General features: G+C 38.6%; 1 protein-coding gene across 13 annotated transcripts in view; it reads left to right on the forward strand.

The window, feature by feature from the left end:
* The window catches only part of WNK1 (WNK lysine deficient protein kinase 1), a 111,460-nt gene that overhangs the window by 49,972 nt on the left and 48,179 nt on the right, over positions 1-13,309 (forward strand). For 12 of the 13 annotated variants that reach the window (XR_010389982.1, XM_064514923.1, XM_064514884.1 and 9 more), the window contains exon 5: positions 12,001-12,089. Coding sequence is in view for 12 of the 13 variants with exons in the window: in XM_064514923.1 (XP_064370993.1) it covers positions 12,001-12,089 (89 nt within the window). In the remaining variant the exon portion in view is untranslated. Of the gene's footprint in view, positions 1-6,882; positions 7,236-12,000; positions 12,090-13,309 lie in introns of those variants that run through there. The other variant, XM_064514940.1, reaches the window with a different exon arrangement.

Below are 13,309 nucleotides of genomic sequence, written 5' to 3' on the forward strand. Positions count from 1 at the left end.
CTATCTAAACTGAAACAGTCTGTGGAAGATCTCTTCGCTTTCAGTCATGTTCTAAGCATTTTTGCTGTCTCTTGAAGAGATCAAAAGTTCCTGTCCTCCCCTTTCCTGCAGTTCTGCTATCGAGCATCTTTTTTTAAATTAAGCTACTAGTTGCTTGCTCTTTCCTCTAATGCAAGTTACTCTTTTGCTTTCTAGAATCAATATGGGACTTGTTAGGCATACACAAAGCTCTGTTTCTTTACTGTGGATGACTTGGTTTCTTGGTTTGATTCAGATAGATCTAGAGATGCTCTTCCTAGCAAGTTTTCTAATGGAAAAAGCCTTGGACAAAATTTGGAAAAAGTAGGGGAGGCAATCTTCAAAAAGTGCAAATGGAGTCCTTTGTTAAAGCAGATGATGAAAAACTCTGTACATTTTCAACCAATACAGGAAACAGGTTAATGGAAAGAGGAAACTTTTAATTGTATTCATTGAAAAAAGAAACTTCAGGCACTTAAGTATCAAAAGGAAAAAAAACTGCACATCAGATCCAGTTCCTCAGCATCACTCTGACTGGACTAAAGAATACCTGCGCTTCCACCACTTATCTTCTCTCCTGTGCACCTTTTTTTGGTTTGTTTTTTGTGTGCTTTGGGGGATCTTTGTTTTTAGAACAGTGTCATTTGCAACCATTTTAATAAGACTTTAAAGAAATACATAAAGGCAGTGAGGAGTCTTCCTGTGTGGAAGTTCAGTCAGTGGCTCATCAATTCAGATGTACAAGCCTTAAGAATGGAAGATGGAAAAAATTGATTTTTTTTTGTTTTAGGTTTGCCTTTTTAAATGAAAATCTAGATAAGGAACATGAAGGAACTCAGCTAGAACTGAGTTACAACAGACTGTAGTATTTACAGAGCTAGGACCGATTATGTCTGAAGTTGGAAGGAAAAAATGAATTCTCCTTCAAATGAGTTCTGTCTAGATGTAGCTCACTTTTGCAAGTGATGTTAGAAGTGTTCATATTATTCCACACCAAACACTCCAGATTACAACAGTTGCTTCCTCAATACTGGTGCAGTAAAACAAACTTGATTTGAAGCAAAAGAGGATTTTTCCTACTCATACTGCTCACCTCCGAGCCTGAAATGCATGTCTTTACAACTTTGAACTAGATATGATTTGATATTATTAGATTTAAATCATATCTAATATGATTTTAAAATGATCATGAATTAAAATAAGGGCAGGGACTGTGAACTTCAACTGAGTTGCATAAAATTGAGATCTAATGTATTTTAATGTATTTTTTCAGTGTGAAATTCTAAAATTTGCTTGTGTTGTGGTTTTCCTAAATGTGGTGGCTTTTTTGCTTTGTTTGTTTGTTTGTTTTAGAAACCTCAATAAGCTAGCAGGATAATGGGTTTTTCTTTTTTTTTTTTTTTTTTAAAAAAAAGGTTCAATATCTTGTAAGGGTCAGGCCTCCGAGAACTGTGATGCTATGAAAAGTTTGGCTCTGTTCTGCCTTGTCCTGACATCTATTTAGCTCTTATTACTTGGGGTTAAATTAATGTAAAAAAAGACAGGAAGATGACTCTTCTCTTGGGAACAGGGAGGTGGTCAGTGTTTTAAAATCCCTGGCTTTGCAGTGTTATCGGAATCATTAATGAATCACTGAAATGACACGCTAATCATTGCTGTGGGGAGACTGATATGGTACTTTGCTGGCAAATAACATTGAGATTATTCAAAGATACTGATGTTAAGGGATGGGCTGGTATTTCTTGTCCTACCAATTGTACAGCTGTAGTTCTACAAGGATAGAGGTGGGGTGAGTCCAGGAAAGGTTTAGTCTTATGGAAGCTCAGAGTGGTGTTAGTCTCAAAATAGCTTATTTTTTACTCCTTATGTGATTCACAGGCCAGAACTCCACCCAGAGCTTATGAAAAATTCTGGTAGTTATCCCTAGGTTACTCAGAGCCCTGTTCTCAAACAGGCACAGGCATATGGATATGTATGTCTTTTTGCAGAGTTGCTGAACTGTAATGTGATTTTGAAGAAATAATTTATTCCTAAAAGTAGAGAGAAACACGAGGCTAGAAAGTGTGTTTAAAACTGTTGCCTGTCGCCCGTAATATTTTTCTTCCTAAAGGAGTTGTTGCTTCTCTGTCTAGTGATGGTGTTTAGAGGCTTCCTGACACTATGAGCTTGTGACTTTGTTTTAAGGTCAACTTTCAGAGACATTTCTACTTTATCATTCCTCCCCACCAAGTTCCCTGTGTAGCAGGAATACTTTTTAGGACCCTTCTGAATATTAGATACTCTAACAGAGGTCCTTCACTCCTATTAGAAGAAGTCATAAAATAAAGGGGACGGTAAGTTTTGAGGAGTGTTCATGTTGCAAATTCTGAAAATAGTGCACAATTCAGACAGTGCACCATTATCCTGGTCCTGTTAGTAGGTATCTTATAAGGGATAGTCCAGGTAGTGAATGTGTTTCAGGCCTATGGGGAAGATTTAATGTTGGATTGCTACATGTACTTTTTTTTTTTTTTAATTCAGTTCCAGGTCCACCTGGGCCCAATCTGTGGCTTTAGAATTAATATTGCTGTATTTTTAAGATAGGTGCTAGATGATGGGTTTTTTTGCCAAATTGCTAGCTGTTAAAGCAGAGAACGCAACTTATTTATTTATGAAGAATGTATTTTCCAGACTGAAAATAAAACATAGATATTCTTGTTTTATGATTTTTTTCATCATCACACTTCTAAATTTATAGTGCCAAAATGTATGTCTAGGCATATTTGTTTCTTTTTTTTTTTTGAAAACACTTTCCAAGCTGAACTCCTGACAAAAGAGAGGCTTCATTCAACTAGTTCAGGTTTTACATTACTGCGTATTCTTGTTCAAAAAGCAAAGGTAGTTGCACAGTTTTTACCCTCACATTTAGTTGTATGAAGATTAAACTGATCTTACCTCTTCATTCTCATGCAAGAGTGAAAACTGAAAAGTTTGTGCTCAGTCCACTTGTCTGATCAGTCTTTACCATTGCATCAGAACTTGTATCCTTATGCTGCATATTTCTGAACAATGCCCTTTCTAAGCACTAAATGCAGCAATACTGTAATTGCTTGAAAGCTATACATTGCAGAATTGTGTTCCATCTTATAGTTACAGAATTTGCTATTGTAAAGCTTATATAATTTATGCTGCTCGCTAGAGAAGGGTGCTGTGGTTACAGGGGGTCCTGTGAATTAGTTCATCTATTTTTTAACTAAAACTCTCTCTTCAGATTCAGAGGACTCTGGATTCTGACCTTTGAAATTGATTGGTACTTTCATTTACTGGGCAATTCTGAAATACAGAGGACTCGTGTGTCTAAAGTGAAAACTTAAAATGCCCGTGTACTGTGCTAGATAATTAGTCAAGGGGTAGTTGTAAGGCATGGTGTATATTCAACAGTAGTACACGATGTAATTTACAGTTCAGTGCTATCACAAATAGAGTGGTGGTTTTGCTTGCTTTGTTGTTATAACCTTTTACTTATGAGTGCTGGAAAGTATCACAGCCAACAGAGTCTAGAAAGAATTAATAGCTATTCTTGTTAACTGTGTAGAAACAATGTAACCCAAACAACAGAGCCTTAGCCCAATGCATCTGTCCTAAATTAGCTTTGTTGATAGGATGGATTTTCAAATACATGAAGCTGTAAGGCTTTTAACATTGTAATGTTTTGGCTTTAATAAATAAGTAGATAGTATTGAGGCACTAACAAAGCTGTTGGATAAGCAGGTAGTGTTCCTCTGCTTCTAAGCTTAGAGGTCAGCTGCAGAATACAAATACAGAAATGATGGAGAATAAGTAATGATGGCTAATCAAAAGGGAGGAGTCTGCTTTCTTCTTTTTACCAAAGATGAGCTCATACAAATTACTGGATACTTAATTTTAAGCAGCCTCACAAATTAAACTTCAGGAATAAAAAGTTAGTATGAGTGTGCATGTAACAACTCTCATCATGTTGTATGTTTGGGAGTTTTTTGTTTGTTTTTACCATTCAGTATATGACTTGCCATTTGTGTTTATTAACACCTTGAAATTGTTTGGTAAATGGAGGAGGAAAACAGTTTCCAGACTCTGATCAGTTGGTTTGCAGCAAGCAGGCCTGTATAAATACTACCTCACCTCTGTTACCTTTATAATGCTTTTGCGAAGCCTGAGCATGCACAATAATCTGCTGCAAGTCTTTAAGGCTGCTGGTTTGGGAAAATTTAAGAATCATCGGACTTGGATTACTTACAGACCTGTATGACAAAGGGGAAACTTCTTATCTCCAGCATCTCCTGACTGAAGATGGGCTGGTTGAGCAATTTCAGTGATAGAGGAGCGCACTCAAATAGCTGAGAGAGGTAATTTGGTCTGTGTGATGGTAGACTAGTCAGAGTTGAAAGATATCTTAATTTCAGTTCAAAAATGTGCAATCAATGTTTGTTTTTGATCAGAGGAGAAGAAAACTAGGCCTGTCTTAGCTAATACAGTAGTCTAAATAGTGCCTTATGAGCTAAATCTAGCCCATTGAAAGCTTTCATCTGGTCCTATTACTTGTATTGCAGTAATGCTGTTCACTAAGATATTCATCTTGTGCAGGACTTATTTTGCAGGGTTAACTGAGTTCATTCTAGAGAAAGTTATCAATTGTCCAGAATTAATTACTGCTGAAATGCTGATATCAGAGAAGCTAAATTTTTATTTCTGTCATGTGTTCTGTTGACTTTTTAATTTTATTAGTGCAATCACAACTATTATATCTTGATTTTTAATAAGAACAATAAAACCTAGCTTTTGTAGGCACCTGTATCTCTTTTTAATTGAGTAAATGCTAAGCTGAAGTCTTCCTTTTCATAAGAGATGAGAATGCAGGTATTGAAATTGGACTGGGATGAGAATTATGATATAGTCTGGATTTTTTTTGGTTGTAGATGTACTCTGAAGGAAGGAAGTAAACTGGAAGTGTTTCTAAAGAAGACATAGGATTAGGGTGGGGAAGGGAGGAAGTGGTTAAACCATTTAAATGGTTAAAGGTTTTGAGGGCCAGGCAAAGTAACTAACAGTAGGTGGTGATATTTAGAGGATCATGGGGTAAACCAATTTAAATCCTATATATAGTGTTGCCTGGGGGCTTTTTTGAGACTATGGGGAAGGAGGTAGGCTTACTAGCTTGTTTTCCAGTGGAATTTTTTGTTCTCTGTAAATTCCTGGAATTAATGGTTTGTGGCAGCCTGAGTCTGGTTCAAACTAGTTGGTAACAACTTAGCAAAAAGAAAGTATGGACATCTTAATTACTTTGTTTTTGCGATTTGACTTTGCAGCTGATTCTATTAGCCTCTGGACTGCAAAGTCTGAACATTTTGTTTGAGAAGATTAATCAGTTACAGTAGAATTCCTTTCAAGCTCCATAGCTAAAGCACTTCTGAAAAGAGTGCAAACATGGTTAGGTAGCGGGGTTTAAAAGCTGAAACTCTCGAAACCTTCTGTTCAACTTGTGCAGTGCACCCCCAGAAAAAGGTAGCCTTAATTAAGTGGAGTAACATGTTAGATTCTGTTCCCGTGAAGTAGATTTGGATTTGTTTTGACCACAGAGTGTCAGTTTGGTCTGAGCACAACTGTAACAACAACAACAAAATTATAAGCAAAATTCCAACATGCTTTATTCAAGATAACAGCAAGCACTGTTAAAAATGAGATGATAATCAGCAGGTGGTTGATACATAGGTGAAAATTTCTAGCTTGCAGTTTGTAGGCTGCTCAGCATAGCAGTGTCTCTGACTCCTTTTTCCCTTGACCCCTCTTGATCCCTTGCCCTATTTCACTGCAGCTGACTGAGAGAAATCCTGAAATACATAGCGAAGTATCAAAAAGTGTTGGTTTGTAACATTGGTATTGCATGGTATAACAACAACATTGATATAATTGTAGTATACTTGAGAAACTAAGTAGTATGCTATGTGGGGGTAAAAAGTGGTCTTGAAAACTTAAAAAGTACTTGGATTTCATCACAGTTTTATCATCACTGGTCAGTCAGACTTCACTTGCACACTTCACCTTAAATGATGTGCATGGATTTCCTTACCTTGCTCCCTGTGCCCCCACTCCCCACTCCCCCCCCCCCCCCGAAAAGTCCTGATGCTGTAGACAACTCACTTCATTAGTGAGCAAGTTTTATAAGGTCTGTTTCAAACTAGATACCAGGGACAGAAGATGTGAGACCTGAGGATTAGTTTTGGTATAGAGCAAGAGGTGCTAGAAAATACAGCTCTGCAGATCATATGTGCACATGTGGTGGAAAACAGGCGACAATGCTCTTTCCTGCCTTTGTCCAACAGTTTGAAAATCACCTTAAAACACCTCTCACTGTGTGCTTAATGTAAGAGAATAGAAAAGCAGATGACATCCCTACTGGTAGCAGAATGTGGTGGTCAGGAAGGACCGGGGAGGTGGAATGTATTATATTATCCTAGAGCTGGCTAAGTGAAAAGTGCTGATTTGTGTTCTGTTAGGCTGAAATTGAAGTTAGTCAATTATAGGGATATTTAGGTAGCTCTGTGGAAGGAAGAGGAGAGAAAAACCAGCAGCCTTTCCCCTATTTCCTTCCCCTGTCCCCCCAAGTATAAAATCAGTGCCAGCAAATTTTAATCATAACTCTGTTGCCCCGTTCCCCTCAGTTCAAAAGTGCCCTTTTGCCAGAGCAGGAGTGCAACTGGGTGATGTTCTTATGCACAGCTTTTAACCGGCGGCAGAAAACTGGGGTGGGGAATAGGCAGAGCAGCCAAACGGGGAGGCGGGGACATGCAGGAAGTAAAGTGTCCCTGCGCTGCCTCTTCTTTCTCCTCTGCCTCCTCCTCTTCCTCCACCGAGGTAGCTGGGCAGGCAGAAGAGAACAGGCTTACCTCTCACTGTTAAGAATTTGAGAGTGGCAAAAGCAGATATTAAACTCGAATCTCCGCAGCCTCATGTACTGGACTTGGAAAAGTACAGGAGGTCTCAAACAGAAAACAATGCTCCCTTCTAGCTTTGATGTCTGCTTTCCTTCTGCTGTACGTTAAGGCGGCAGCTTAGCGGATTCCCGTTGGAAACGAGCACCCAATTTTTTGGTGAATGTGTCTCTTTTCCTGATGGATTTCACAAAAAGAGAGATTTGTCCCGTATTTGTAATTGTTAATTCCCACTGTTGTTGCTGTGCTCACAAGGATTGTGCTAAAGAGGTATGTATGAATTTCACTGTATGGGATGAGTATGTGTAGCCAAAGTAAAGGCTTTTGGAGGTGAATTCTTGACCACAGAACTGATGAACTGGTCAGTTTGCCTAAACTAGGTCTTCAGCTTTCAAAGCTGGCTGTGCTTTTTTTCGGTAAGTTTTTTTTTAAATGTAAATTAGAGTTCTGAACAGCCAGGCTGGAACAATTATTGTTCCTGCTGTTTCCCGTCTATGATGTTGTTGTTCAGCTTGCTTTTCTTTTAGTCTAGCAGTGCTAAGGGTACAAGATGCTTTCTGTGTCTTTTATTCTAGCTTGTCTTGGTGTAAAACTCAGCACTGATTGTTTGTACCTTCTCTTATGAAGCAAATATTTGTAATATCTTTTGCATTGGAATGAGATGGTACACCACTGATCCTGATCTAACTAATGCAAGATATTACGTGTCTGTACATAAAAGTTGTTCAGAGGTGTCCTGGGTAGCCTTTACTTTGTTTTTTAAAGCATCTTGAAAAGCTAGTGTTTTTAAGAGTACCTACCTGTTTTTAATGGATCATACAACTGTACAAATGTGGATGTTAAATCTTGGAACAAGATTTTTTCTTTTGATCAAATGTGATAAAATCACAGATTTTAGCACATGTAAGATTTGTCAAATACAAAATCTGTGCTTATGCTGTAAGATCAGTATTTAGTTTACTTCTGGGCTGTTGCACTTTCTGGTATCTACATATGTAACCCTATTATAAAGGTACGGATGTTCTCGCAGATTGTAAATGTTCAGGAGTTTTTATTTTTAAGTTGGCACTGTGGTCAGAAGAAGCAGTTCTGCCCTGGTTACCTCTTGCACTCACACATGCCTTCTGTAAGCCTGAGAGCTAGTGCAACTGTGCAGGGAACCACAATGGAGAACTTCATCTCGCTGAAAACTGCTGCAGTCTTCTTGTCTGTGTTTCTTTTCAGTTTGATAAATATCAAGATGTGGTTCACTTTGCAGCTGTATAAATGCTTGTGCTGGCAAAAGGGAGGAAATGGCAGGGGTGTGGGAATGGGAGATGGAAAACAGAAGTCTGTTGCTTTTGGTAGCAGTGTCAGTTTTTGCTACTTCAGACTACAGTTTCAGAAAATCTGATTTTCTTGTGCATCTATGTTATACCTATTCTGCACTTTTTTCTATGCAAGAGCTTTCTTTCCTTTTTTTTTTTTTTTCCCTTCCCTCCTAGCAAATTCAGGAAAAAATGCAAACATGATTGAAGTATTTAGTTCTATTTAAGCTGCCACTGGGGAATGGGAGCAATAGATTTAAAGATTGGAGTTGTCCTGTGGTTCTTCCAAGCGGGTTTGGGGTACAAGGGGAAAGGCATACAAGAAGGTAACTATCTTGGAGTAAAAGTGTTTAAAGTGTTTGAGCCTGGAAATACTGAGTAGCTTGGCATGTCCTTGAGTGTCTTTGTGTTTACAAACTAATGAAAGCAGTTTGGTTGCACAACTCACATGAGCTCTTAAGGACATATGAAGGTCATTTGAATTGCAAGGCCTCCATTTGGTTTCTCTGTGATGGAAAGATTAAGCTGTAGTCAGTTCTGGGTTAAAAAAAAAAAGGGGGGGGGTCACAGATTTCTTAATTACTGTCATTCATATCTGAATGATAGGTCTTAGTGTGTAAAATAGTCTTCATCTCTGTTGTGGTATGTAAGATAGTCTGACACTTTCCCTAGCACTTGAAAGTGGGAAAAAAGATTTTTTTTATTTACTTATTCTTTAAAGCTGATGACACTTAAGTGGTCTGACCTTCAGCATAAGGGGCCTTGGGCCAGTGTGGTAGACTAGGCTCAGACAACCCTTCCTATGGACTATGGAACAAACTGAGAAATAGGCGTAGCTGTTTGAGCTGTTTGTAGCTCATCCCATATTGGTTTTAGGCCCCAGTGTGAGGGTTGCCCAGATTTTTCTGAGGAACAGTTAGGAAGATGGAAAATATGGTGGAGGGGGCTTGGGAGAGCATTTTTCTTTTTAATTGAACTCCTGTTTTGGAGTTCACGAAATAGAGTACTGTAGGATAGAGCCCTCATGGAAGGGCCTAAAGGTTTTTGGACAAGTATTTGATTTCTTTCAGGCTAGGAATATGTAGGCTAGCAGACTAGATCATTGATTCTAAAATCTCTTCTTGGCTTCACCTTTTCAGACTTCTTGACTCTTTTACCACATGCTTTGTTCTTTCAACAGAAAGCTCATGTTCTGGTTTCCTTATGTTAGTATTTTGCTATACCAGTTATCTTATGTTTATCTTAGCTTTTCTGTTTTTCTGAAATAAGATTGTATCAGATTTGACATCTGCCTTTACTGTCACAATGTAAATGAACGCACATAGAGGCTCTTGCTACCTCTGGGGCTTTAGTTATTTTGGAGCCTCAGATGTGTTAAACTTTAGACTTGTCTGGCAAATTTAGGTACAGAATTTAGATACAATAAATAGTAAAAATAACTATTGTAGAGATTATATTATGTATATACAGAGAGAGGGAACACTATATAGAGAGATCCATCCATACACATATGAGCCTGAATTCCTGGGACCATTTCAAGCTTGGCCATAGTAAAAGGTGACTGTGACTATCACTGTGACTAACCTCTGCTATATAAGCAGAGAAATGCAACATGAATTCAATGCAAGTAATAAATGTTAAAACCAGTTATATAAAACATCTCTTGTAATAGAGTGTAGGGCTTTTTGATGTCCTGCTGGAAAGCTGGAGACTTACGACATGACCTCGTTACTGTATTTAAGCTCACTTGCACAAACTTCGGTCCAGTGTCTTATCAGCTGAGGCATTGATCTCCAAAAGTCTTATGTTCACTGAAGCTTTTAAAAGCATTAAGTTAATGTTCACTGAAGGGCTGTGTTTCAGGGCTTATTCTTGTCACAATATACTCTTCAGTTCTGTCAATCTCAATTGCCAGAATTTCATAAGAGCATATTTTAGTGCAAAGAAACAGATAATCCAGAATGCGGTTGTAAGATAGGAGGTTTTTATCAAGTGAGACCTATGTGCTTCAGTTTTTGTCCTCCACTCCTTTTTTTTTTTTTAGTTCCAGATGCACACACAACACTTTTTTAAAACATAACCAGAAATAGTACTGTCGTTCATTGAAAGACTGGACTCTTGTGCTCCCCCAGTCTTGCATTTGCACCTCTTGAAGTCCAGCATGCCCTCTCCTGGCAGAGTGGGGTACAGAGCATCCTAGGCAGTGAGCATGTGAAGTCAGTGTACTGCCCTGTATGGCCAAGAAAAAAGTAGGTGGAACTCACTATCATATTAAATCCATATTCAGTTAAATAAAGGTCTGTAGCTGCAAAGGGTCTAGTTCGGAGACTCTCAGCCTTTCCATTTCAGGACTACCTTTCCACTGGCAATAGAAGAAAGATGAAGGGTCATATCTTGATGTCCCTATTTGATGGGAAGTTATACTGTTTTGTACAGTGAGAGAAGTACTACATGGTCAGGGCGCAAATGATATTGCTTGTGCTACTACTACATTTATTTCTGTAGCTCAGATTCTGTGATTATCATTCTTCCTCTTTTTTTTTTTTTTTTTTTTTTTTTGTTTAGTTGTGATTCACCAGTGACACAGGGTCATATGTATCAAGTGTACGTGATAATGAGTACTCTACAGTAGTGCTACCGGCTTTTAGTTACTGAATTCAAGTGATACAGATGTCCAGGCTGTTTGGTCTGAAAACTGAGGCCTTTTAGATAAGGATATTTAAACATGGTGGCTCCAGCCACTCAATCTGCTATTTTAAAGGTTTGATTGTAGAGGCTCAATCAAGTGCAACTGAGTGCCAGATTCTGCCTCAGTGCACAACTGTCCCTGAAATAGAGGTTCTGGTCATAAGGAAATGATGGTTTTGGCTCTCTGCCTGCCTTATTTTGTAGAATTCCCAACTGGTCAGTGCTTGTGGTCTGTTTAGTTGACTGGTATAAGCAGCTGATTTTGCTGTAAGAAGGGTTTATACTTAGGTTTTGTTTCCTCTGTCCCTGATGGCTTTATTGTGCGTTGGAGAAGGGATTGCATCATGTTGCTGAAGGGCTTTTGAAAAGGACCATATTACAAAGTTCACTTTTTTGAACTCACAGCAACAATCATACAACAGTGTGGTTTGGGTTTAGTAGGTCTTCTGGGAAGGGTGAAGATATAGGAAAGTGTGTATGGTGGGGCTTTTTATTGCTGTGTTTTTTGCTTTTTGGTTTTTTTTCCTAACGATCCAGTTAGATGCTATCTTCTGGCTAAGTTCAGTTCCTGTAAAATGAGTCTCTGTCCAAATTACTTCGTATAATGGTATGCTGGAAACATTAGAAGAAACAACAGAATCCTTTAAAAACTGTTAATTATGTGCACTTGTGCATTACTATTACACAGAAAACACTTCCTTCCCTTCTCAGTCTGGTCAGTGTATGTTCCTCTAACCAACACTCCTTCCATAGGAATTTAAAGGTACTCTTGGCATAACTCAGTACCCAAGTGCCAGAGCCTTTTGTCATGGAGGTGTAATTGAGAAACGGGCAAAAAAGTCCACTTTTGAAAAAGCTAGTAACAAACAGCTGAACAGTAAGGTTGGGGTCAGAGTTTTAGTTTTTAGTTTGCACTAGTAAGGAATTCAGGCCAATTATCTATTGAGTAGTAATAGTTGTTCTGTAAGTAAATTTTTGTACAATCACAACCTAAATCAAATGGGCCCTCCTGGTTTTCTGTTGTTATTTGTATGTTCCAGGGTGTCAAGCCAGCCAGCTTTGATAAAGTAGCAATCCCTGAAGTGAAGGAGATTATTGAGGGATGCATTCGGCAAAACAAAGGTGAAAGGTAAGCTTTTCTTTCTCCTCTGTACACACTGATTTTATAACTGTTACGATGAACTGTTTTGACAAAAGTTAGGATGCGTGTACTGCTAATTCTGCAAGTTCTGTTCTTTGGTAGGTTCTTATTCGATGCTTGTGTTAGGGGATTCTTTGCAAATGCTGTCAGGAGAAGTGCTAATGTTATAGTAACCATCGTTGTCAGTTCATTCAAAAAATACACCACTCTTACTACAGCTTTGAGCTAGTCAGTAAAACAGTGATGGCAATCCTTCCAGGTTCCCAGGTATTTGGATTGTTTGTTGGGTTCCTCATTCTCCTCCTCATGCTTTTCCCCCTCACCATGTGTTTGATTCTCTTGGCATCTGATGGCCAATCGCTTTGTGGGCTCTTTGTTCTAACTTCTTTCTGGTCATATTTATTCACATTTCCTGTGGGATGATTTCTGCTTGAAATGCTTAACTTACAGATTTTCTGTAATAGTGTAACTGCTGATTCGTTTGAGGTTTTTTCTGCTTTCCCACAGTTGTTGCTTACTGAAGGTCTGATTTAGGAATACTTCAGCCTTCTGCCTTTCTCTAGTGCCCCTCACCCTCCCCTCCGGCCTTCTACCCAGAGCCATTTTTTTGTCAGTTCATGGATGTTGATTTATCCCCTTCTAACTCTTTAAGTCCTACATTTGATGATGTTGCTGCATATTTTTAATTTCTGTCCTCTTTCTCAGTTGTTTTAAACAGTTCTGTATTTTTTCCTATCCACAAACTAATTTTGTGGCTGCACATCACTTGCTCCTTGCCATTTAGCCTCCCCTCAGCAACTAACTTTTAGACTACTGCCGTTACACTGCATGTATGAGCATAGATTGTCTTTTTGTTGTGTTGGTTAGGTAACTGGTAACCTTTGCACTTGTCATATACCAGTCACAAATTTGTACAGCTAGTATGGCATCAAGTCAAGCTTACTCAGCTCTGTAGTATAGGGTGGTGGCTTCGCTCTCGGCTAGTATGGCATCAAGTCAAGCTTACTCAGCTCTGTAGTATAGGGTGGTGGCTTTGCTCTATTTTATCTTGTCTGATATCTTAATTTGTAGAGGATGTTATTGTGTAGGGGCATAATTGAAAATAGTGCTTCTGGAGCAGCGTTAAATCCTAGAACTCCTAAATGTGCCCATAGCTAGAATTTAAATGCAAAGAATCATGAAATGAAAACTGATTCTCAATATGACCT

The sequence above is a fragment of the Dromaius novaehollandiae genome, chromosome 1 (assembly GCF_036370855.1).
Source record: "Dromaius novaehollandiae isolate bDroNov1 chromosome 1, bDroNov1.hap1, whole genome shotgun sequence".
In the NCBI taxonomy this organism is placed as follows: Eukaryota; Metazoa; Chordata; class Aves; order Casuariiformes; family Dromaiidae; genus Dromaius; species Dromaius novaehollandiae.